This window comes from Salvelinus alpinus, chromosome 34 (assembly GCF_045679555.1).
Source record: "Salvelinus alpinus chromosome 34, SLU_Salpinus.1, whole genome shotgun sequence".
NCBI lineage: Eukaryota > Metazoa > Chordata > Actinopteri > Salmoniformes > Salmonidae > Salvelinus > Salvelinus alpinus.
In genome coordinates, this window is record NC_092119.1 from 15,474,016 (window position 1) to 15,501,668 (window position 27,653).

Here is a 27,653-nt window from a genome sequence, read left to right on the forward strand (position 1 = left end):
GCACGTTGCACGGGTTTGGATGCTGTGACCGGAGGTTGAGAAGCCTGGATTCTGCTCGCTGTCTACCGCAAGTGTTCGTCTCATTCAGCGGATTGGTGCTGTTGTAGGCTATCAGAAAGTAACCAAAAAGGCGTTTTGGAGCCGTAGGCCGGTAGGAGAGGTATGTGGAACGAGATTGTGATATGCAGCCTTAGCATACAGTTATGTACTAAGAATAAAGTGAATAAGCTTTGACTTGGGGACCCAGACTCTGCGCTGTGCGGGTGTAGCCAATGGATCGGCCCTAGACAACGATGCTTGCTTTATGTGGATACTTTGTTTCTCATTCTGACTGGCAGAATGTCTAGTGTCTGCTACCCGGCGTCCTGACTGCTTCTTGTATATTTCTGATTCTGCCTTCCTAATTCCTTTTCATGCCATCATTAGCTTTTGTTGGGTAGTCGAAATTATAACCTAATAGGCTATAGGCTACCAGTAGACAGCAGTAGACAGCGTTTCCCGACAGGGAACGTAAGCGCTATAGCTAGCTATCCAATTGCACATGCTATGAATTTGGCCCATCGATTTCTAGGTTCCAAGTGCAACATTATCTTTTAGACTGTGGGATGGAAGAGAGTATTTATTAATATAGGGTGTTCCGTTATTACGGGAGGGAGGGAGGGAGGGAGGGTTTTGGGAACCGTTTTCTGCGTCGGGTTGGAACATTATGTATCCTGAAGGCCGATGTTTCTTTGTGTCAATGTAGGATGTGCGATGTATTATTGTTGATCTATTATTTATTATATTCAATTCATATTCTGTCCTTAATTGTTATAGACTATAATCTAGGGTCAAGCCTTTAACATGTGCATTAACGTTGGAATTGCTATAATTTATGGTTGTATCAATCTGTAACGTTTCAAACTCCATGACCAATTGTCCAAAGACGTATCCATGTTGGCTACTGTCATTTCTATGTTTGTGACAATTTTGTGCAATATCCTATAAACACTATTTGTAAAAGACTTAGGTCCGACAATACATTAGGCTAGCCTACACAAGACAACCTGCTGGTACGTTATTATTTTTGCAGGAGCCTAATTATTTGTGCTCCACCCTGAAATGTGTATATTTTAAAAAGTAGGCTGTATGTGTTTCTTTTCTACCCGTGGAAGGTATCCGTGGAAGGTATCCGTGGAAGGCATATTGTTGAAACTTCATTCGTTCATTAATTATACATCATAAAACACTCAGTAAGATGTGGGTCAACCAGTAGAAGTGATGGATAACAAATGGTTGATGCATGTTCCCTCCCTCCCTCCCATATTTCAATGTGACGTTTTAGACATCAGCTGTCTGCCTTTAAAATTGGCCAAGATGTGCATCTGAACATGCATGGTCAAGATGACATCTAGTCAACATTTTTATATAGATCATCTCAGCTCCCTATCTGGAGCTATGAGGAGAGAGAGCATATGGTAAACCTGCCAGCTGCCGCACCCTCACACCCACACACGTAGGCATGGTGCACAGTCTGCACACGCCCTCACTGTGCATGGATAACGCATACACTCCCACACCCACCACGTCTCACACCATGCACACACAAGAGGGGGGAGTCCCCTGGGGGATATTTATCATATTATTCCAATACATTGTATTGTATTGGAAAATGTGAATATCTTAACGTTCTGATGAGATAATAGATCCCTCTATGTCCTGCTCCACAGTATACTTGCACCACAGTACACCTATACACTATGTACAGTTGAAGTTTACATATATTTTAGCCAAATACATTTCAACTCAGTTTTTCACAATTCCTGACATTTAATCCTAGTAAAAATTCCCATTCTTAGGTCAGTTAGAATCACCACTTTATTTTAAGAATATGAAATGTCAGAATAATAGTAGAGAGAATGATTTATTTCAGCTTTTATTTCTTTCATCACATTCCCACTGGGTCAGAAGTTTACATACACTCAATTAGTATTTGGTAGCATTGCCTTTAAATTGTTTAACTTGGGTCAAACGTTTCAGGTAGCCTTCCACAAGCTTCCCACAATAAATTGGGTGAATTTTGGCCCATTCCTCCTGACAGAGCTGGTGTAACTGAGTCATGTTTGTAGGCCTCCTTGCTCGCACACGCTTTTTCAGTTCTGCCCACAATTTTTCAATGGGATTGAGGTCAGGGCTTTGATGGCCACTCCAATACCTTGACTTTGTTGTCCTTAAGCCATTTTGCCACAACTTTGGAAGAAGTTTTTGCACCAAAGTACGTTCATCGGGTGTCCTGACTCTCTGAGGTCATTAAAGATCCCATGGCACTTATCGTAAGAGTAGGGGTGTTAACCCCGGTGTCCTGGCTAAATTCCCAATCTGGCCCTCAACCATCACGGTCACCTAATAATCCCCAGTTTACAATTGGCTCATTCATCCCCCTCCTCTCCAGACTTCTTTTGATTTTCCCATGATGTCAAGCAAAGAGGCACTGAGTTTGAAGGTAGGCCTTGAAATACAGGTAAACCTCCAATTGACTCAAATGATGTCAATTAGCCTATCAGAAGCTTCTAAAGCCACGACATCATTTTCTGGAATTTTCCAAGCTGTTTAAAGGCACAGTCAACGTAGTGTATGTAAACGTCTGACCCACTGGAAATGTGATACAGTGAAATAATCTGTCTGTAAACAATTGTTAGAAAAATGACTTGTGTCATGCACAAAGTAGATGTCCTAACCAACTTGCCAAAACTATAGTTTGTTAACAAGACATTTGTGGAGTGGTTGAACACAACTAGTTTTAATGACTCCAACTTAAGTGTATGTAAACTTCTGACTTCAACTGTATGTACAGGTTCATGTGTGGTTTTAGAATAATAAATAAAATGATGTAATTCTGTGATGGACAGAAGTCAGTGTGTGTGTGTTTTTGTCCAGGCAGCTAAAGGGTGTTTGGTTATACTCATTGACATACTCATTAAATCATATAGTGCATGTGGTCTTTGATACGCAGCTGAGGGGTGTTTGGTTATACTCATTGACATAGACAGCTGAGGGGTGTTTGGTTATACTCATTGACATAGACAGCTGAGGGGTGTTTGGTTATACTCATTGACATACAGACAGCTGAGAGGTGTTTGGTTATACTCATTGACATAGACAGCTGAGGGGTGTTTGGTTATACTCATTGACATAGACAGCTGAGGGGTGTTTGGTTATACTCATTGACATACAGACAGCTGAGGGGTGTTTGGTTATACTCATTGACATAGACAGCTGAGGGGTGTTTGGTTATACTCATTGACATACAGACAGCTGAGGGGTGTTTGGTTATACTCATTGACATAGACAGCTGAGGGGTGTTTGGTTATACTCATTGACATACAGACAGCTGAGAGGTGTTTGGTTATACTCATTGACATAGACAGCTGAGGGGTGTTTGGTTATACTCATTGACATACAGACAGCTGAGGGGTGTTTGGTTATACTCATTGACATAGACAGCTGAGGGGTGTTTGGTTATACTCATTGACATAGACAGCTGAGAGGTGTTTGGTTATACTCATTGACATACAGACAGCTGAGGGGTGTTTGGTCATACTCATTGACATAGACAGCTGAGAGGTGTTTGGTTATACTCATTGACATAGACAGCTGAGAGGTGTTTGGTTATACTCATTGACATAGACAGCTGAGGGGTGTTTGGTTATACTCATTGACATACAGACAGCTGAGAGGTGTTTGGTTATACTCATTGACATACAGACAGCTGAGGGGTGTTTGGTTATACTCATTGACATACAGACAGCTGAGAGGTGTTTGGTTATACTCATTGACATACAGACAGCTGAGGGGTGTTTGGTTATACTCATTGACATAGACAGCTGAGGGGTGTTTGGTTATACTCATTGACATACAGACAGCTGAGGGGTGTTTGGTTATACTCATTGACATAGACAGCTGAGGGGTGTTTGGTTATACTCATTGACATAGACAGCTGAGGGGTGTTTGGTTATACTCATTGACATAGACAGCTGAGGGGTGTTTGGTTATACTCATTGACATAGACAGCTGAGAGGTGTTTGGTTATACTCATTGACATAGACAGCTGAGGGGTGTTTGGTTATACTCATTGACATACAGACAGCTGAGGGGTGTTTGGTTATACTCATTGACATACAGACAGCTGAGAGGTGTTTGGTTATACTCATTGACATACAGACAGCTGAGGGGTGTTTGGTTATACTCATTGACATACAGACAGCTGAGAGGTGTTTGGTTATACTCATTGACATAGACAGCTGAGGGGTGTTTGGTTATACTCATTGACATACAGACAGCTGAGGGGTGTTTGGTTATACTCATTGACATAGACAGCTGAGGGGTGTTTGGTTATACTCATTGACATAGACAGCTGAGGGGTGTTTGGTTATACTCATTGACATACAGACAGCTGAGGGGTGTTTGGTTATACTCATTGACATAGACAGCTGAGGGGTGTTTGGTTATACTCATTGACATACAGACAGCTGAGGGGTGTTTGGTTATACTCATTGACATACAGACAGCTGAGGGGTGTTTGGTTATACTCATTGACATACAGACAGCTGAGGGGTGTTTGGTTATACTCATTGACATAGACAGCTGAGGGGTGTTTGGTTATACTCATTGACATAGACAGCTGAGGGGTGTTTGGTTATACTCATTGACATACAGACAGCTGAGGGGTGTTTGGTTATACTCATTGACATACAGACAGCTGAGGGGTGTTTGGTTATACTCATTGACATACAGACAGCTGAGGGGTGTTTGGTTATACTCATTGACATAGACAGCTGAGGGGTGTTTGGTTATACTCATTGACATAGACAGCTGAGGGGTGTTTGGTTATACTCATTGACATAGACAGCTGAGGGGTGTTTGGTTATACTCATTGACATACAGACAGCTGAGGGGTGTTTGGTTATACTCATTGACATAGACAGCTGAGGGGTGTTTGGTTATACTCATTGACATAGACAGCTGAGGGGTGTTTGGTTATACTCATTGACATACAGACAGCTGAGGGGTGTTTGGTTATACTCATTGACATACAGACAGCTGAGGGGTGTTTGGTTATACTCATTGACATAGACAGCTGAGGGGTGTTTGGTTATACTCATTGACATAGACAGCTGAGAGGTGTTTGGTTATACTCATTGACATAGACAGCTGAGGGGTGTTTGGTTATACTCATTGACATAGACAGCTGAGAGGTGTTTGGTTATACTCATTGACATAGACAGCTGAGGGGTGTTTGGTTATACTCATTGACATAGACAGCTGAGGGGTGTTTGGTTATACTCATTGACATAGACAGCTGAGGGGTGTTTGGTTATACTCATTGACATAGACAGCTGAGAGGTGTTTGGTTATACTCATTGACATACAGACAGCTGAGGGGTGTTTGGTTATACTCATTGACATAGACAGCTGAGGGGTGTTTGGTTATACTCATTGACATAGACAGCTGAGGGGTGTTTGGTTATACTCATTGACATAGACAGCTGAGGGGTGTTTGGTTATACTCATTGACATAGACAGCTGAGGGGTGTTTGGTTATACTCATTGACATAGACAGCTGAGGGGTGTTTGGTTATACTCATTGACATAGACAGCTGAGGGGTGTTTGGTTATACTCATTGACATAGACAGCTGAGGGGTGTTTGGTTATACTCATTGACATACAGACAGCTGAGGGGTGTTTGGTTATACTCATTGACATAGACAGCTGAGGGGTGTTTGGTTATACTCATTGACATAGACAGCTGAGGGGTGTTTGGTTATACTCATTGACATAGACAGCTGAGGGGTGTTTGGTTATACTCATTGACATAGACAGCTGAGGGGTGTTTGGTTATACTCATTGACATACAGACAGCTGAGGGGTGTTTGGTTATACTCATTGACATAGACAGCTGAGGGGTGTTTGGTTATACTCCGTGACAGACACAGCCTCCGAGTCAAGCCTGTTAGTTGATGTCACAGCAGTCTGGCCTGGCCAAGCTGAGAACACAATATTTATTGTGTTATAACTTGTTTTAGAACACAGCGATTCATTTGTGTTCTTCAATGGGTCCCTCCCTCCTCATCTGAATGTAATGCCAATGACTGTCAGTAGTACCACAGCTTGTATATACCAAGTTGTAGTTGAAGGGTTGTGGTATTGCTGGGCAGGAAACTAATACCATTCTCCATGAGAGTGAAAAGTGATTTCTCATCTGCGTGTCTCTCTTTCAGAGAAAATATGCAGAGGTAAAATCAACTTTTTTCTACAATGCTTGTTTTGGGACTAACTCCCTGCTCCACAAGTGAGAGAAGTGCTAACCCTTCACTTCTCTCTTCCAGAGCCATCATGTCTTCCAGTTCAGCGACAACCAGGATCCTGATCAAGGGTGGCAAGGTGGGTGTGTTGTGTTGACTGTTGTTGTGGTTATTGATGGTGGTGGTGAAGATCCCAGCGGGATTGAAACATTGTCTGTTAATCTAAAATATATCACTGGAGACTATTGCAGAGTTGTGGATATTACCGGTTTCATTTATTCATTTTTTTCTGTCCAGCACCTGATTCATGCATATTTTTCCCACCAGGTGGTGAACGATGACGTGACGCAGGAGGCAGACGTCTACATTGAGAACGGCATCATCATGCAGGTGGGGGAGGGGCTGATGATCCCGGGAGGGGCCAAGGTGATTGACGCTTCTGGGAAACTGGTCCTCCCCGGGGGGATCGACACCAGTGTGCACCTCCAGCAGACGTTCATGAATGCGACCACCGTGGACGACTACTACAGTGGCACCAAGGTATCTGTTGGCTGTATGGTCTTCAGGAGTCCTGTCTGTGAGGTTGAGAGAGAAAAACACTGCTGTATGGTCTTCAGGAGTCCTGTCTGTGAGGTTGAGAGAGAAAAACACTGCTGTATGCATTACCCTCAATAACAGTGTGGTGGGCATTACCCTCAATAACAGTGTGGTGGGCTTTACCCTCAATAACAGTGTGGTGGGCATTACCCTCAATAACCCAGTGTGGTGGGCATTACCCTCAATAACCCAGTGTGGTGGGCGTTACCCTCAATAACCCAGTGTGGTGGGCATTACCCTCTAACCCAGTGTGGTGGGCATTACCCTCTAACCCAGTGTGGTGGGCATTACCCTCTAACCCAGTGTGGTGGGCATTACCCTCTAACCCAGTGTGGTGGGCATTACCCTCAATAACAGTGTGGTGGGCTTTACCCTCAATAACCCAGTGTGGTGGGCATTACCCTCAATAACCCAGTGTGGTGGGCATTACCCTCAATAACCCAGTGTGGTGGGCGTTACCCTCAATAACCCAGTGTGGTGGGCTTTACCCTCAATAACCCAGTGTGGTGGGCATTACCCTCAATAACCCAGTGTGGTGGGCTTTACCCTCAATAACCCAGTGTGGTGGGCGTTACCCTCAATAACCCGGTGTGGTGGGCATTACCCTCAATAACCCAGTGTGGTGGGCATTACCCTCAATAACCCAGTGTGATGGGCATTACCCTCAATAACCCAGTGTGGTGGGCATTACCCTCAATAACTCAGTGTGGTGGGCTTTACCCTCAATAACAGTGTGGTGGGCATTACCCTCAATAACAGTGTGGTGGGCATTACCCTCAATAACAGTGTGGTGGGCATTACCCTCAATAACAGTGTGGTGGGCTTTACCCTCAATAACAGTGTGGTGGGCATTACCCTCAATAACAGTGTGGTGGGCATTACCCTCAATAACAGTGTGGTGGGCTTTACCCTCAATAACCCAGTGTGGTGGGCATTACCCTCAATAACATTGTGGTGGGCATTACCCTCAATAACAGTGTGGTGGGCATTACCCTCAATAACAGTGTGGTGGGCATTACCCTCAATAACAGTGTGGTGGGCTTTACCCTCAATAACAGTGTGGTGGGCTTTACCCTCAATAACAGTGTGGTGGGCTTTACCCTCAATAACAGTGTGGTGGGCATTACCCTCAATAACAGTGTGGTGGGCTTTACCCTCAATAACCCAGTGTGGTGGGCATTACCCTCAATAACCCAGTGTGGTGGGCTTTACCCTCAATAACCCAGTGTGGTGGGCATTACCCTCAATAACAGTGTGGTGGGCATTACCCTCAATAACAGTGTGGTGGGCATTACCCTCAATAACAGTGTGGTGGGCATTACCCTCAATAACAGTGTGGTGGGCTTTACCCTCAATAACCCAGTGTGGTGGGCTTTACCCTCAATAACCCAGTGTGGTGGGCTTTACCCTCAATAACAGTGCTGTAGGCGTTACCCTCAATAACAGTGTTGTGGGCTTTCCCCTCAATAACCCAGTGTGGTGGGCATTACCCTCAATAACAGTGTGGTGGGCATTACCCTCAATAACAGTGTGGTGGGCATTACCCTCAATAACAGTGTGGTGGGCATTACCCTCAATAACAGTGTGGTGGGCTTTACCCTCAATAACAGTGTGGTGGGCTTTACCCTCAATAACCCAGTGTGGTGGGCATTACCCTCAATAACAGTGTGGTGGGCATTACCCTCAATAACAGTGTTGTGGGCTTTACCCTCAATAACCCAGTGTGGTGGGCATTACCCTCAATAACCCAGTGTGGTGGGCATTACCCTCAATAACCCAGTGTGGTGGGCATTACCCTCAATAACAGTGTGGTGGGCATTACCCTCAATAACAGTGTGGTGGGCTTTACCCTCAATAACAGTGTGGTGGGCTTTACCCTCAATAACAGTGTGGTGGGCATTACCCTCAATAACAGTGTGGTGGGCTTTACCCTCAATAACACAGTGTGGTGGGCATTACCCTCAATAACCCAGTGTGGTGGGCTTTACCCTCAATAACCCAATGTGGTGGGCTTTACCCTCAATAACCCAGTGTGGTGGGCATTACCCTCAATAACCCAGTGTGGTGGGCATTACCCTCAATAACCCATTGTGGTGGGCATTACCCTCAATAACCCAGTGTGGTGGGCATTACCCTCAATAACCCAGTGTGGTGGGCTTTACCCTCAATAACCCAGTGTGGTGGGCATTACCCTCAATAACAGTGTGGTGGGCATTACCCTCAATAACAGTGTGGTGGGCATTACCCTCAATAACAGTGTGGTGGGCATTACCCTCAATAACAGTGTGGTGGGCTTTACCCTCAATAACCCAGTGTGGTGGGCTTTACCCTCAATAACCCAGTGTGGTGGGCTTTACCCTCAATAACAGTGCTGTAGGCGTTACCCTCAATAACAGTGTTGTGGGCTTTCCCCTCAATAACCCAGTGTGGTGGGCATTACCCTCAATAACAGTGTGGTGGGCATTACCCTCAATAACAGTGTGGTGGGCATTACCCTCAATAACAGTGTGGTGGGCATTACCCTCAATAACAGTGTGGTGGGCTTTACCCTCAATAACAGTGTGGTGGGCTTTACCCTCAATAACCCAGTGTGGTGGGCATTACCCTCAATAACAGTGTGGTGGGCATTACCCTCAATAACAGTGTTGTGGGCTTTACCCTCAATAACAGTGCTGTAGGCGTTACCCTCAATAACAGTGTTGTGGGCTTTCCCCTCAATAACCCAGTGTGGTGGGCATTACCCTCAATAACAGTGTGGTGGGCATTACCCTCAATAACAGTGTGGTGGGCATTACCCTCAATAACAGTGTGGTGGGCATTACCCTCAATAACAGTGTGGTGGGCTTTACCCTCAATAACAGTGTGGTGGGCTTTACCCTCAATAACCCAGTGTGGTGGGCATTACCCTCAATAACAGTGTGGTGGGCATTACCCTCAATAACAGTGTTGTGGGCTTTACCCTCAATAACCCAGTGTGGTGGGCATTACCCTCAATAACCCAGTGTGGTGGGCATTACCCTCAATAACCCAGTGTGGTGGGCATTACCCTCAATAACAGTGTGGTGGGCATTACCCTCAATAACAGTGTGGTGGGCTTTACCCTCAATAACAGTGTGGTGGGCTTTACCCTCAATAACAGTGTGGTGGGCATTACCCTCAATAACAGTGTGGTGGGCTTTACCCTCAATAACACAGTGTGGTGGGCATTACCCTCAATAACCCAGTGTGGTGGGCTTTACCCTCAATAACCCAATGTGGTGGGCTTTACCCTCAATAACCCAGTGTGGTGGGCATTACCCTCAATAACCCAGTGTGGTGGGCATTACCCTCAATAACCCATTGTGGTGGGCATTACCCTCAATAACCCAGTGTGGTGGGCATTACCCTCAATAACCCAGTGTGGTGGGCTTTACCCTCAATAACCCAGTGTGGTGGGCATTACCCTCAATAACCCAATGTGGTGGGCTTTACCCTCAATAACCCAGTGTGGTGGGCATTACCCTCAATAACCCAGTGTGGTGGGCATTACCCTCAATAACCCATTGTGGTGGGCATTACCCTCAATAACCCAGTGTGGTGGGCATTACCCTCAATAACCCAGTGTGGTGGGCTTTACCCTCAATAACCCAGTGCTGTGGGCGTTACCCTCAATATATATATATAAGGGCACAAGGCGAGACCCAGATGCAGATGGTTAGAGTCCAAGATGTTTATTAACAATCCAAAAGGGGTAGGCAAGAGAATGGTCATGGACAAGCAAAAGGTCAAAACCAGTTCAGAGTTCCAGAGGTACAGAATGGCAGGCAGGCTCGAGGTCAGGACAGACAGAATGGTCAGACAGGCGGGAATGGAGTCCAGGAAAAACAGGCAAAGTTCAAATCCAGGAGGACTAGTAAAAGAGAATAGAAAAGCAGGCGCATGGGAAAAACACGCTGGTTGACTTGAACATACAAGACGAACTGGCACAGAGCGACAGGAAACACAGGGATAAATACAGTGGGGAAAATAAGAGACACCTGGAGGGGGTGGAGACAATCACAAGGACAGGTGAAACCGATCAGGGCCTGACACAATAACACAGTGTGGTGGGCATTACCCTCAATAACACAGTGCTGTATGCATTACCCTCAATAACACAGTGATGTATGCTTTACCCTCAATAACACAGTGCTGTATGCATTACCCTCAATAACCCAGTGTGGTGGGCATTACCCTCAATAACACCGTGATGTATGCATTGCCCTCAATAATACAGTGATGTATACATTACCATTAATAACCCAGTGTGGTGCGCATTACCCTCAATAACACAGTGCTGTATGCATTACCCTCAATAACACAGTGATGTATGCTTTACCCTCAATAACACAGTGCTGTATGCATTACCCTCAATAACCCAATGTGGTGGGCATTACCCTCAATAACACCGTGATGCATGCATTACCCTCAATAATACAGTGATGTATACATTACCATTAATAACCCAGTGTGGTGCGCATTACCCTCAATAACAGTGCTGTATGCATTACCCTCAATAACACAGTGCTGTTTGCATTACCCTCAATAACCCAGTGCTGTTGGCTGCACTGGGTTATTGAGGGTAATGCCAGAGGGCCTCGCCTCTGAGTCTGGTTTCTTTACTCCTGTGCTGCTGCTTGCTCTTTGGGGATTAAGGAGGGGTTACTTGTTGTAAAAAAGGCTGTATCAAACAACTTTGATTCATTGACAAAAAGGACAAGTGTTTTAGGACTGGCATTACGTTCTCTCTCTCTGTCTCTCTCTGTATTTTGGTAGAAACCTGCAGCAAGGTTGGACTAGCAATGCCAAATACTCAGTTACAACAATGACATTCCCAGTGGCAAGAACAGGTTGTAATGATGTCATTATTACAATGCCCTCTGGGAATTTGGCAATATACTATACTAATAGGTCATTGCAATGATGAACTGTCAAATGTAATGGTAGCAACTATATGGTTTTGTACAGCAACGAGAGTCAATACGGTGTTATGGGAAGACAGAGATATAGTTACCATGCATCAATTGATAATGATAATTGACCCAGCCTTGTGGGTAACTAACAACCATCTGTCAGACATATTCCACCTCACTGTAACCCACTGGACCACCATGTGCCACCATGGCAACTAAATAAATTAATCTTCCCAGTGTGCCTTGCAGCGTGAGAAAATAACTTAAGATTTTGTGTGGAGACAGACTCCTGAATCCTTCCTCCCTGAATCCCAAGCCGACCCTTAGTCCCTGATTCCCTCAACCCTACACACGCCTGGAGATCTGAATAGAAGGCCAAATCCCACTCAACCTCTCAGAAGGCAAATTGAAGTAATTACCATATTGCCAATAAATTACCAATTCTCTTTGATCTACAGAAATGGCTAGGGGTTGATTAGGGATTCAGGGAGAGAGTAAGAAATATTCAGAGAACTACTATTGAACCGGGCGTGGTTAGGACTCAGATGCTGCATTTATTTAGACCGAGATAGTGGATGCATAATTCTGCTGACTCAAGTTAGATATGATACATTATTCTCTGTTCTGAGTCATCTTTATTTTATTATATAACTCACTTCCCCATCAATGATTTATATAGACGTAGCAGGAAGCTGTGGAAGCTGTAGCAGCAGGCGGACTGAACAGGCCGAATTTAAAGATTCTATTCCATTATATTCTGTATTCTTTTCCATTTTATTCTGTTCTGTTCTATTCTGTTTTCTATTATATTATATTCTCAGTGCACTGAAGGGAGAGCTGGAGGGATAGAGAGAGAGGGATAAAGGGAGAGACAGAGCTGGATGCAGAGAGAGAGAAAAACAGAGACAGCGAGGAAAAACAGAGAGCGACTAACTATTTGATATTATTATAAAATATGTTTTTATTACAATGTATATTGTATACATTTGTTGCTATGGCAATATTGACTCAATGTTTTTCATGCCAATAAAACAGCTTACATTTGAGAGAGATGGAGACAGACAGATGAGAGCGAGAGGTGGTGGTGGGGCTGGGGCTGGGGAAGCAAGCAGACTGAGACTGGGGCTATCCCAGATCACTTCAGGGCATGGATGACTCATCCATCATTATGCTCAACCACCCAGAGATTACACACAGCGTCTGAGAGCATAGCTGTGTTTTAGGCCACAAGCTAGCCAAGGATATGTTATCACCCCCCCCCCCCTGCTGAAATTACCTTTTCCCTCAGGTAATTTTGCTTGAAGACAATAGTTCTCAAACACACTACACTAGACACACTTACAACCCTTACCAGAAACTCCTCCACTCTCTCTTGGGTCAGCTGACTCAAAGATGCTATTTGGAGGATGCACTTAACAGCACAGTAACAGACTCGGTTGGTGTTTTAAAGGATTTAATATAGTAGGTATTTTGTTTTACATCAGTATCAACCTGGTTTTCGAAGGATTTAGAACAAATTTTATTAGTCACATGCGCCGAATAATACAGGTGTAGACCTTACAGTGAAATGTTTACTTACGAGTCCCTAACCAACAATGCAGTTAAAAAAAATGCGGATAAGAAATAAAATTAACAAGTAATTAAAGAGCAGCAGTAAAATAACAAGAGCGAGATTATATACAGGGGGGTACCGGTACAGTCAATGTGCGGGGGCACCGGTTAGTTGAGGTAATATGTACATGTAGATAGAGTTATTAAAGTGACTATGCATAGATGATAACAGAGAGTAGCAGCGGTGCAAAAGGGGGGAGGGGGGCAATTCAAGGTAGCCATTTTATTAGGTGTTCAGGAGTCTTATGGCTTGGGTGTAGAAGCTGTTTAGAGGCCTTTTGGACCTAGACTTGGCGCTCCGGTACCGCTTGCCATGCTGTAGCAGAGAGAACAGTCTATGACTCGGGTGGCTGGAGTCTTTGACAATTTTTAGGGCCTGCCTCTGACACCGCCTGGTATAGAGGTCCTGGATGGCAGGGAGCTTGGCCCCAGTGATGTACTGGGCCGTTAGCACTACCCTCTGTAGTGCCTTGCGGTCGGAGGCCAAGCAGTTGCCATACCAGGCAGTGATGCAACCAGTCAGGATACTCTCGATGGTGCAGCTGTAGAACCTTTTGAGGATCTGAGAACCCATGCCAAATATTTTCAGTCTCCTGAGGGGGAATTAGGTTTTGTCGTGCCCTCTTCACGACTGTCTTGGTGTGCTTGGACCATGTTAGTTTGTTGGTGACGTGGACACCAAGGAACTTGAAGCTCTCAACCTGCTCCACTGCAGCCCCGTTGATAAGAATGGGGGCGTGCTCGGTTCACTTTTTCCTTTAGTCCACAATCATCTCCTTTGTCTTGATCACGTTGAGGGAGAGGTTGTTGTCCTGGCACCACATGGCCAGGTCTCTGACCTCCTCCCCATAGACTGTCTCGTCGATGATCAGGCCTACCACTGTTGTGTCATCGGCAAACTTAATGATGGTGTTGGAGTCATGCCTGGCCGTGAACAGGGAGGACAGGAGGGGACTGAGCACGCACCCCTGAGGGGCCCCTGTGTTGAGGATCAGCGTGGCGGATGTGTTGTTACCTACCCTTACCACCTGGGGGGCGGCCCGTCAGGAAGTCCAGGATCCAGTAGCAGAGGGAGGTGTTTAGTCCCAGGGTCCTTAGCTTATCAATGAGCTTTGAGGGGACTATGGTGTTGAACGCTGAGCTGTAGTCAACGAATAGCATTCTCATATAGGTGTTCCTTTTGTCCAGGTGGGAAAGAGCAGTGTGGAGAGCAATAGAGACTGCATCATCTGTGGCTCTGTTGGGGCGGTATGCAAATTAGTGGGTCTAGGGTTTCTGGGATACTGGTGTTGATGTGAGCCATGACCAGCCTTTCGAAGCACTTCATGGCTACAGACGTGAGTGCTATGAGTCGGTAGTCATTTAGGCAGGTTACCTTAGTGTTCTTGGGCACCAGCACTATGGTGGTCTGCTTAAAACATGTTGGTATTACAGACTCCGACAGGGAGAGGTTGAAAATGTCAGTGAAGACACTTGCCAGTTGGTTAGCGTGTGCTCGCAGTACACGTCCTGGTAATCCGTCTGGCCCTGCGGCCTTGTGAATGTTGACCTGTTTAAAGGTCTTACTCACATCGGCTGCGGAGAGTGTGATCACACAGTCTTCCAGAACAGCTGGTGCTCTCATGCATGTTTCAGTGTTATTTGCCTAGACGCGAGCATAGAGGTAGTTTAGCTCGTGTCACTGGGCAGCTCTCAGCTGTGCTTCCTGTTGTAGTCTGTAATGGTTTGCAAGCCCTGCCATATCCGACAAGCCTCAGCCGGTGTAGTACGATTCGATCTTTGTTCTCTATTGATGCTTTGCCTGTTTGATGGTTCCTCGGAGGGCATAGCGGGATTTCTTATAAGCTTCCGGGTTAGTCCTGCTCCTTGAAAGTGGCAGCTCTAGCCTTTAGCTCAGTGTGGATGTTGCCTGTAATTCATGGCTTCTGGTTGGGGTATGTACGTATGGTCAATGTTGGGATGACGCCATCGATGCACTTATTGATGAAGCCAATGACTGATGTGGTGTACTCCTCAATGCCATTGGAGGAATCCAGGAACATACTCCAGTGTGTGCTAGGAAAACAGTTCTGTAGTTTAGCATCTGCTTCATTTGACCACTTTTTTATTGATCTAGTCACTGGTGCTCCCTGCTTTAAATTTTGCTTGTCAGCAGGAATCAGAAGGATAGAATTATGGTCAGATTTGCCAAATGGAGGGCGAGCTTTGTATGTGTCTCTGTGTGTGGAGTAAAGATGGTCCAGAGTAATTTTTTATTTTTTTTCCTCTGGTTGCACATTTAACATGCTGATAGAAATTTGGTAAAACTGATTTAAGCTTCCCTGCATTAAAGTCTCCGGCTACTAGGAGCGCCGCCTCTGGGTGAGGGTTTTCTTGTTTGCTTATGGCGGAATACAGCTCATTCAATGCTATCTTAGTGCCAGCCTCTGACTGTGGTGGTATGTAAACAGCTATGTAAAATACAGATAAATTCTCTAGGTTGGTAGTGTGGTCTACAGCTTATCATGAGATACTCTACCTCAGGCAAGCAATAGCTCGAGACTTCCTTAGATATCGTGCACCAGCTGTTATTTTCAAAAATATATAGTCCGACGCCCCTTGTCTTATCAGACACCGCTGTTCTATCCTGCCGGTGCAGCTTATAACCAGCCAGCTGTATATTGACAGTGTCGTCGTTCAGCCACGTCTACGTGAAGCATAAGATAGTACAGTTTTGAATGTTCCGTTGGTAGATTAATCTTTCGCTTAGGTCATCTATTTTATTGTCCAAAGATTGCAGGTTTGATAGCAGAATGGAAGGGAGTGGGGGTTTATTCGAGCGCCTACGAATGCTCAGAAGGCAGCCTGCCCTCCGGCCCCTTTTTCTTCGCAACCTCTTCACGCAAATCATGGGGATCTGGGCCTGTTCCCGAGAAAGCAGTCTATTGTTTGCGTCAGCCTTGTCAGACTCGTTTAAAGGGAAAAAAGGATTCTGAACATGTAATGGAGCAGTAGTGAAGCTTTCATAGGTTGGAATCTATGAATATAGAAACGTATCCTATAGAATCATATTTTAAATGTTTGACTATTAGGATGGCCATACAATGCATTGCTCATTCCTACATTTTGGATCTAGTATGTCTGCCTCTGCTTGAATAGCTGATTGATGGTCCTTGTTGTAATAAACAATGAGAGGACTGACCGCTGCTTGATATACATTAGTTAGCTCACTGACCCTCATTAATTACTATAATACCTCTTCATTAGACCCCCCTGGTTTGGGTTACCTCCCTATCCCCTTCCCTGCTTCTAATCTAGTTACTGATAGATGTATGGGTTTTCCATGTGTGTGTTCCAAATGGCACCCTAGTTCCTATATAGAGCACTGCTTTTGACCAGGGTCCATAGGTGGTCCGTAGTACACGAAATAGGGTGCCATTTGGGGTGCAGACTATAACATCCACCCAGCAAATAAACGTTGAGGCCAGCGTTAAGGCCAGCGTTAAGGCCAGCGTTAAGGCCAGCGTTAAGGCCAGCGTTAAGGCCAGCGTTAAGGCCAACGTTAAGGGTAATTGACACATTTTACTGTTGATTCATTTCAAAGCTGGGGCAACAGTGACATGTTCATTCTGTCTTGCTCTAAATTTATAGAGAATAATCAATGCATGCAATTACTTACTAACTAGATGTGACAAGGTTACGAGGCCTTAGAGGGCATGTGTGTTTCCTCTACTACAACCTATGCTGCCCTGTGCCTTATAGGTGACAACGTTTCCACTATTTAGGTCCCATCACCTTTTATAAAGACCTGCTCAAATACATTGAATGTGTGTATGTCATCTTTTTCTATTCCTTCTACAGGCAGCCCTGGCTGGAGGGACCACCATGGTTATAGGACTTGTGTTACCAGAGAAGAACGAATCTCTGCTGAAAGCCTATGAGAAGACCCGCTCCCAGGCTGACAGTAAAGCCTGCTGCGACTACGCCCTGCATATGGGGGTCACCTGGTGGGGGCCAAAGGTAACTGTCGTACTCCTTTGATAACGGGAGTTCGGTGGTATTACACCCGTTTCCATTTTACTGAGCTAAGATGAACCAAACAGAGCCGATCTTTACTACACTGGCCTGATTAAACATCCACAAGTTGCTGGATCTGTGCTGGAAAATACATTATGAAAGGAAGATATCCAAGCCAGCACAGTACATATTCAGGTAGGCATGATAATGTGAAAAGGTGTGACTCCTGACTGTGTTCATCTTGTACAGGTGAACTCTAAACTCTAACCCCTGACCTGTAGGTACGAGCTGAGATGGAGAGCCTGGTGAGAGATAAAGGCATCAACTCGTTCCAGATGATCATGGCCTATAAGGACCTGTTCATGCTGAGGGACTCTGAGCTCTTCCAGGCCCTACAGAACTGTAAGGACATCGGGGCCGTGGCCCGCGTACTCGCTGAGAACGGAGAGCTGGTGGCCGAGGTGGGTCAGAGACTCTGGTTCAGTATGTAGTTCCATATCACTGACTTTTCTTCCATCGTATCTTTGAACAGAAATAAATGATCTGTAATGATTCAGATTCTAAAAACTTTTATCTCAATGAGGCAAGTCATTTGCAGCAACCACAATACATACAAACATAATCACATTTTTTACAAACATCAACATCAGAATATCAAAGGATATTTACAGGCAAGTAGGCTGGATAAGTGCAATTTCATATGAGTTGTGTTGTGAGAACTGGTGGCAGAGCAGAGGTGAGACAGAGACCATAGAGCTAGAATTACTAGAACGGACATTCAACGTTATGTGATGGATGGGCCAGCGGACATATTTAGTGTACTCTCTATTTCTATGGGTGATGCAACACATACACCAGGATTCATTACATCATCCTGTGGGTTTTCTAGGGCGCCAAGGAGGCATTGGACCTGGGCATCAGCGGCCCTGAGGGCATCGAGATCAGCAGACCAGAGGAGGTAAGACCAATTAAATGCCCTTTTTACATCAGCAGTTGTCACAGAGTGCTTTCCAGATACCCAGCCTAAAACCCCAAAGAGCAAGCAATGCAGAGGCAGAAGACGTTCTCTTTACTCTTGTAGCCTGTACTCATATCCGACCACATACTCCCTTGTCTTTCTTTCCATGCTTCATAGACATCGATGGAATACATTTCTATTGTGGATATCAACCCTTCATAATATTGTAATGTCCTTAGCGTTATGGATATCAGCCCTTCATAATATTGCAATGTCCCTAGCGTTATGGATATCAGCCCTTCGTAATATTGCAATGACCCTAGTGTTATGGATATCAGCCCTTCATAATATTGCAATGTCCCTAGCGTTATGGATATCAGCCCTTCGTAATATTGTAATGTCCCTAGCGTTATGGATATCAGCCCTTCATAATATTGTAATATCCCTAGCGTTATGGATATCAGCCCTTCATAATATTGTAATGACCCTAGCGTTATGGATATCAGCCCTTCATAATATTGTAATGACCCTAGCGTTATGGATATCAGCCCTTCATAATATTGTAATGACCCTAGCGTTATGGATATCAGCCCTTCATAATATTGTAATGACCCTAGCGTTATGGATATCAGCCCTTCATAATATTGTAATGTCCCTAGCGTTATGGATATCAGCCCTTCATAATATTGTAATGTCCCTAGCGTTATGGATATCAGCCCTTCATAATATTGCAATGACCTTTTGAGAAGCCTTATGCTACTCAACACAATATTCTGTTTCTTCTGTCTTACAGCTGGAGGCAGAGGCCACCCATCGTGCGATTACCATCGCCAATAGGGTGAGTGTGTGTTCTGTGTCAAGTTGTTGCATTTTCTATATCATCAAGCACATCAGCACAGTGGGTACACCACATGACCAAAAGTATGTGGACACCTGCTCATCGGAACATCTCATTCCAAAATCATGGGTATTAATATGGAGTTGGTCCCCCCCCCCTTTGCTGCTATAACAGATTCCACTCTTCTTGGAAGGCTTTCCAATAGATGTTGGAACATTTCCGTGGGGACTTGCTTCCATTCATCCACAAGAACATTAGTGAGGTCGGGCACTGATGGGGTTGACCACACCGATCTCGACAAACCATTTCTATATGGACCTTGCTTTGTGCACAGGGGCATTGTCATGCTGAAACAGGAAAGAGCCTTCCCCAAACTGTTGCCCCAAAGTTGGAAGCACAGAATTGTCTAGAATGTCATTGTATGCTGTAGCATTAAGATTTCCCTTCACTGGAACTAAGGGGTCTAGCCCGTACCATAAAAAACAGCTCCAGAGCATTATTCTTCTTTTACCAAACTTTACAGTTGGCACTATGCATTCAGGCAGGTAGCGTTCTCCTGGCATCCGCCAAACCAAGATTCGTCCGTCAGACTGCCAGATGGTGAAGCGTGATTCATCACTCCAGAGAACGCGTTTCCACTGGTCCAGAGTCCAATGGCTGCGAGCTTTACACCACCCCAGTCGACGTTTGGCATTGCGCATGGTGATCTTAGGTTTGTATGCGGCTGCTCGGCCATGGAAACCCATTTCATGAAGCTCTCGACAAACCGTTCTTCTACTGATGCTGCTTCCAGAGGCAGTTTGGAACTCGGTAGTCAGTGTTACAACCGAGGACAGACTATTTTTACACGCTTCAGCACTCGGCGGTCCCGTTCTGTGAGCTTGTGTGGTGTACCACTTCGCGGCGGAGCTGTTGTTGCTCCTAGATGTTTCCACTTTACAATAACAGCACTAACAGTTGACCGGGGCTGCTCTATCAGGGCAGAAATTTGACGAACTGACTTGTTGGAAAGGTGGCATCCTATGACTGTGCCACGTTGAAAGTCACTGAGCTCTTCAGTAAGGCCATTCTACTGCCAATGTTTGTCTATGGAGATTGCATGGCGTTGTGCTCGATTTTATAGAACTGTCAACAAACGGTGTGGCTGAAATAGCCTAATCCACTAATATGAAGGGGTGTCCACATACTTTTGTATATATAGTATAACTGATTGGGAAATACCCTGCCATATGAAGGGCAATGGTTTTTCTGGTGAAAGCAAAGGAAACTCTCTAAGACATGTTGTCTCTCTGTCATTCTCCCTCAGGCCCACTGCCCTATCTACCTTGTCAACGTGTCCAGCATGTCAGCAGGAAATGTGCTCGCCACAGCTAAGATGCAGGGTAAGGCATATCCTGTCCTGTCCTACCTGTCCTGTTCTGTCTTACCCTATTCTATTCTGTTCTGTCCTGTTAGATCAGAGATTTCCTGTGGTTTGTTACACTCTGGTGGTTTGGTCTGGTCTGATCTGGTCTTCACTAGAAATTATTTTGGAACCCCTGTCTGTCTGTTTTATACAGTAACTGGCCAATACTACATTCTACACACTACACATGACTATCTATGGCTCTGTAGGAACCCATCTTACTCATCTGTCTGTAGGTAAAGTAGTCCATGGGGAGACGACCACGGCCCATGCAGTGCTGAATGGTCTGCAGTACTACCACCAGGACTGGGCCCATGCTGCAGCCTACGTCACAGTGCCTCCTCTACGTCTGGACCCCAATACACCAAACTACCTGATGAGTCTACTGGGGAAGTAAGAGCACACACACACACACACACACACACTTACCTGATGAGTCTACTGGGGAAGTAAGAGCACACACACACACACACACACACACTTACCTGATGAGTCTACTGGGGAAGTAAGAGCACACACACACTTACCTGATGAGTCTACTGGGGAAGTAAGAGCACACACACACACACACACACACACACACACACTTACCTGATGAGTCTACTGGGGAAGTAAGAGCACACACACACACACACACACACACTTACCTGATGAGTCTACTGGGGAAGTAAGAGCACACACACACACACACACACACACACACTTACCTGATGAGTCTACTGGGGAAGTAAGAGCACACACACACACACACTTACCTGATGAGTCTACTGGGGAAGTAAGAGCACACACACACACACACACACACACACTTACCTGATGAGTCTACTGGGGAAGTAAGAGCACACACACACACACACACACACACTTACCTGATGAGTCTACTGGGGAAGTAAGAGCACACACACACACACACACACTTACCTGATGCGTCTACTGGGGAAGTAAGAGGGGAACGTTTCCTTTGTAATCTGCTAAACGTGTTTAATGTTTGAGCCGACATCCGCAGCATTTTCATCTAATGTGATGTCCCTGAACGTCGGGAATTGTCTTAAAAATTCTAGCGCTGTGCACAGATCGTAAATCTACGTTGGATTGAATCCAGGCACCAGTCTGTTGGCATTCAATGATATAATCCAGGCACCAGTCTGTTGGCATTCAATGATATAATCCAGGCACCAGTCTGTTGGCATTCAATGATATAATCCAGGCACCGGTCTGTTGGCGTTCAATGATATAATCCAGGCACCGGTCTGTTGGCGTTCAATGATATAATCCAGGCACCGGTCTGTTGGCGTTCAAGGATATAATCCAGGCACCGGTCTGTTGGCGTTCAATGATATAATCCAGGCACCGGTCTGTTGGCGTTCAATGATATAATCCAGGCACCGGTCTGTTGGCGTTCAATGATATAATCCAGGCACCGGTCTGTTGGCGTTCAATGATATAATCCAGGCACCGGTCTGTTGGCGTTCAATGATATAATCCAGGCACCGGTCTGTTGGTGTTCAGTGATATAATCCAGGCACCATTCTGTTGGCATTCAGTGATATAATCCAGGCACCAGTCTGTTGGCGTTCAGTGATATAATCCAGGCACCGGTCTGTTGGTGTTCAGTGATATAATCCAGGCACCGGTCTGTTGGCGTTCAGTGATATAATCCAGGCACCGGTCTGTTGGTGTTCAGTGATATAATCCAGGCACCGGTCTGTTGGCTTTCAGTGATAATATCATGTTTCAACTCAATTTCCCTCCTGACTCGTCCTCTCCTCCTTCTCTCTGGTCTTTTAACAGTGACACTCTTAACATTGTGTTATCAAATCAAAGTTAATGAAATTATGGTGTGTGTGTTTCCCCTGACCTATCATCTCTTTCTCTTGTCTACTGCAGTGACACGCTGAACGTAGTGGCGTCTGACCACCGTCCCTTTACGACCAAACAGAAGGCAATGGGCAAGGATGACTTCACAAAGATCCCCCACGGAGTACCGGGCATCCAGGACCGCATGAGCGTCATCTGGGAGAGAGGAGTGGTAGGCAACGATATAAATAGTAATATAGTATCTCTGTCTAGGCAACGATATAAGTAATATTATAGTATCTCTGTCTAGGCAACAATATAAATAGTAATATAGTATCTCTGTCTAGGCAACAATATAAATAGTAATATAGTATCTCTGTCTAGGCAACGATATAAATAGTATTATAGTATCTCTGTCTAGGCAACAATATAAATAGTAATATAGTATCTCTGTCTAGGCAACGATATAAATAGTATTATAGTATCTCTGTCTAGGCAACGATATAAATAGTATTATAGTATCTCTGTCTAGGCAACGATATAAATAGTATTATAGTATCTCTGTCTAGGCAACGATATAAATAGTAATATTATAGTATCTCTGTCTAGGCAACGATATAAATAGTATTATAGTATCTCTGTCTAGGCAACGATATAAATAGTATTATAGTATCTCTGTCTAGGCAACGATATAAATAGTATTATAGTATCTCTGTCTAGGCAACGATATAAATAGTAATATTATAGTATCTCTGTCTAGGCAACGATATAAATAGTAATATTATAGTATCTCTGTCTAGGCAACGATATAAATGGTAATATAGTATCTCTGTCTAGGCACTGATATAAATAGTATTATAGTATCTCTGTCTAGGCACTGATATAAATAGTATTATAGTATCTCTGTCTAGGCAAAGATCTGTGCTTTACGACCAGATGGCTAAAAACATGACAAACATGATGTATCTCTATGTATGAAGGCAAAGCTCTACAGCTGGATGGAAAGAAAACAGAAAGATTAGATCTGCTATTGTTGTTGCTGTAACTAACTTGTACCATGGTGCAGACAGAAATGTATCTGTTGCAATATTTGTTGTGCATGGTCTATGATAAATACATATGATGTTTGATTCTAGTGATAAACATATTGATAACAGAATTTCCCTCTGACATGGAACATTTTGATCCCCTGCTAATCTAGGTTGGAGGCAAGATGGATGAGAACCGTTTTGTTGCGGTGACCAGTTCCAACGCAGCTAAGATCTACAACCTTTACCCCAGGAAGGGTAGGATCATCCCAGGGGCTGACGCTGATGTGGTGGTCTGGGACCCAGAAGGGACCAGGTATGTAAAGCTAGCCACTCACTCCCTCCCTTCTCACTACTACCGCTACATCAACCCTTTACCCCCTGGGGGAGGTGGGGGATGTTGTACCCCCTGGGGGAGGTTGGAGGTCGTACCAGGGAGGTTGTACCCCCTGGGGGAGGTTGTAGGTTGTACCCCCTGGGGGAGGTTGGGGGATGTTGTACCCCCTGGGGGAGGTTGGAGGTTGTACCAGGGAGTGTGTAGGTTGTACCAGGGAGGTTGTACCCCCTGGGGGAGGTTGGGGGAGGTTGTACCCCCTGGGGGAGGTTGGAGGTTGTACCAGGGAGGTTGTACCCCCTGGGGGAGGTTGGAGGTTGTACCAGGGAGGTTGTACCCCCTGTTGGAGGTTGTACCCCCTGTTGGAGGTTGTACCCCCTGGGGGAGGTTGGAGGTTGTACCAGGGAGGTTGTACCCCCTGGGGGAGGTTGGAGGTTGTACCCCCTGGGGGAGGTTGGAGGTTGTACCAGGGAGGTTGTACCCCCTGGGGAGGTTGGGGGATGTTGTACCCCCTGGGGGAGGTTGTACCAGGGAGGTTGTACCCCCTGGGGGAGGTTGGGGGATGTTGTACCCCCTGGGGGAGGTTGGAGGTTGTACCAGGGAGGTTGTACCCCCTGGGGGAGGTTGAGGTTTTCCTTTGATAGTGCAATAAATGTGATGAATGTACACTTTAATAGACTTTGAAAGGTAATATACATGTGATCCCTGTGAATGTCGGGAAAAAGCCTTTATAAGGCACATTGTCGGCTGTCTAGTGTGTTGGGCTACAACGTGCCTTGCATTGAATTCGGCCTTACAGTAACAGTGAGTGAATAAATGTTCTGCCCATGATCCATGCGAGAATTTATCCTACAATGCTGGTGTTACTAGCGTTTTTCTCGACTGAGCCACACAAGACCAATAACAGTAGTAGGTGTGAAGAAGACATGTTTCTCTGTTTCCAGGACCATCTCTGTGGACAACCAGGTGCAGGGTGGAGACTACAACCTGTACGAGAGTCTCCGTTGCCATGGTGTCCCCCTGGTTACCATCAGCCGTGGCCGTCTGGTCTATGAGAACGGCGTGTTCACGTGTTCTGAGGGCTCTGGGAAGTTCTATCCTCTCAGGACCTTCCCAGACTACCTTTATAAAAAGATGGTGCAGCGGGAGAAGGTACTGTACAAAGCTATCAACAGGATGTGGATTTTAAAATGTTAATTTACAGCAGACAAAGTGACCTTTAAATGGCATAAACTCTCCATACCTGCTTCAGATTGTCTTGATTGTCATCAAGTGTTATGTGTTTTACTGTCTATAACCAGAGACTAATTATCCTGTGTGCATCCGTGCACGTGTGTCTGCCTCTCTGCCTGTGTGTCTGCCTCTCTGCCTGTGTGTCTGCCCCTGCCTGTGTGTCTGCCTGTGTGTCTGCCTCTCTGCCTGTGTCTGTGTCTCTGCCTCTCTCTGACTCTCCTCAGTGTCAGGCCCTGAAGGCGGTGGAGCGTGAGCCGTACGAAGGAGACGTAGCAGTGATGCATTCTGGGAAGAAGGACTGTGGACCGTGTGACGGGGACACTCCAACACGACCACACACCAAGCACGGAGGACAGCGAGACCTGCATGAGTCTAGCTTCAGCCTTTCTGGTAACACACACTGGATCGCTTTGCAAATTGGGATTTTATCATTTGCATCCCTGCCTCTAAGGCGTAGATAACTTTATTAATCACCAGCTATGATGCAGTATCTACTCTGTCTCATGAACAATTAGCTCATTTTTGCTAACCTGACAGATTGTAATTTATCTTGTTGTCTATCAATCTCTCCAGGTTCCCAGATCGATGATAAAACCCCAAAGAGATCTTCTGCGAGGATTCTGGCCCCCCCAGGTGGTCGATCCAGTGGAATCTGGTAATTGTGTGGAAGACTAGCGAGTTCTAGAACTAAAACGGCTACCATAGTTCTCAATTACAATGAAGAATGGAACCAGGGCCAACCAAGACGACTGCTTGTTACGTTCACCCAGAAAGCATAAAAAGAAAAACATCATTCACTTTTTATTTGAAAAACGAACGCACGTAGTATTTAGTGTATACATGATGACCGTCTGAATAACATTTTATATGACATTTTAGTATTGGGATATCTGCCTGTATGGTCGAAACCTGAACAATATTGGGCTTAACTTTAAAAAAAAGAAAATACATTTTGTTTTTTTAAAATTAGACAAATTTCAACTAAATTTGCGCAGCAGCTAACATAAGTTGCTAGTTGACTGTATTGGATAAATGGATGTATGTTAAAGTACTGTAAGTCATTATACACTAATGGTTTTAGGGGGTTGAGTTGATCGTTGGTTTATTTCTCTGTTTAACCTACAATGCTGCACTTGTATCATGTACTACTTAGCTGCCTTTTCCTTACATTATTTGATGTGTAACAAAACGACTTTTTCTACCAATACAGAATCTTCATGAATAAATATGATTAGTTATTTATTATTACACACACTCTCAAAGCACTTGACATGGAATAACGTGGATGTCTCATAACGTTCAGATCTCATAACGTGTATATCTCATCATTTTGTGTGATACACCTATTTTCTGTTCCGTTTCATTCACGATTACGATTTGTCTGTTGACTAAAACGCAAATACAAGCTGATACTTTTAAATGTGATTTGTATTTAATTTTTTTATGTTTCAATGTTATTGAGAATATGTCATTCCCCTTTAGGGCACTGTAAAATTATAATCATGAATCCTGAAACTGAGGATGACAGCCTAAGTATTTTGACCTAAGTAAGTGCAGAGTTTTTATAGCTTCTATATTCCTGTTTACATTTTAATATAGTAGCACTCTCTTCCTTTCTGGTCATCTCATCTCCCATCAATATGAATGAACCTATGCTGTGTTTACTGTATGTTGTGGCATAGAACACTGATTTTACTCATATTTAGCAGCGCTCTATGTGTAATAAGTGGTGATATTCCTTTACTTTTCTCTGTCTGCAACAAGCTAGCTAGCTCCACTCTGAAATGCCTTTTTTTCTCACCAGCGAAGTCTCTCATTATCCACATATACAGTTAATGTATAGAGACAATATGCCCATAACATGTGTATCATTGTTATTCCTCTTAGGATGTTCAAGTTAACTACTGAGCACATAACACTTAGCACAAAACACTGAGGAATTCTGGTCTTGATTTGCCCTGAAACGTACTTGACAGTTTTGTATATCTTTTCAGTTGACGTTTCCAAGGTTGGAACACTGTCAATTGGGCAAGAGAAGTGCATGATCTATAATTCGATTGAATGTTGGGTATTATAAGGGCAATTTAAATATACAAAATGCATGTCTCCAAAGTTTATTTATGTCAATGTCAGTCAATGCATTATATCACTGTTATTCAAGAGTGTCTATGAAAACCTCTGTCTTTTTGTTCTGAGTTGTCTTTACACACTTCCATTGTAAGCTACTGAGAACATATGAGTTTTATTTGTTAAGAGTATGCTTTAAACATTTTTGTTTTTCCATGGCCTATTTCAAACCACGCTGTATGATAGACTGCAGATGAGGTCCTTACTGGTGCTGAACAGCCTTCGGTGTATTCACTGAGGTTTGTTTTTGTTCTATCCTATGTGTTCTTGCAGCTCTTTAGCACAAGTTTGAGTGCAAATAAAACCACACTGAAATGTCAAGCTTGGATTGTGTTTCTTTAAAAAATAACACCAATGATGTATATGGTCTATAGCCTATGCTGGCTGTATTTGGCAAATGGGGTTCAATAAATTACAATGTACAATTGTGTTGCTATAGAATACATTACCGGTCCAAAGGTTTAGATCATCTACTCATTCAAGAGTGTTTCTGAATAGGTGTTCTAAAACTTTTGA

At 44.6% G+C, this 27,653-nt stretch overlaps 1 protein-coding gene across 2 annotated transcripts; it reads left to right on the top strand.

Moving 5' to 3' along the window:
• On the top strand, window positions 1-27,458 carry LOC139563606 (dihydropyrimidinase-related protein 5-like). Of its 2 annotated transcripts, none has more exons than XM_071382437.1 (14): window positions 1-160; window positions 6,367-6,421; window positions 6,610-6,822; window positions 17,262-17,420; window positions 17,699-17,878; window positions 18,307-18,375; window positions 19,169-19,213; window positions 20,520-20,595; window positions 20,855-21,011; window positions 22,506-22,647; window positions 23,617-23,759; window positions 24,722-24,929; window positions 25,235-25,400; window positions 25,584-27,458. In XM_071382437.1, exons 2-14 carry the CDS (start codon window positions 6,374-6,376, stop codon window positions 25,667-25,669), a joined length of 1,692 nt encoding a protein of 563 aa, XP_071238538.1. In that variant the 5' UTR covers window positions 1-160; window positions 6,367-6,373; the 3' UTR covers window positions 25,670-27,458. The 2 variants fall into 2 exon arrangements, with proteins under 2 accessions (XP_071238538.1, XP_071238537.1); XM_071382436.1 differs by lacking the exon at window positions 1-160 and adding an exon at window positions 6,147-6,273.
• Window positions 27,459-27,653: the final 195 nt, after the last annotated feature.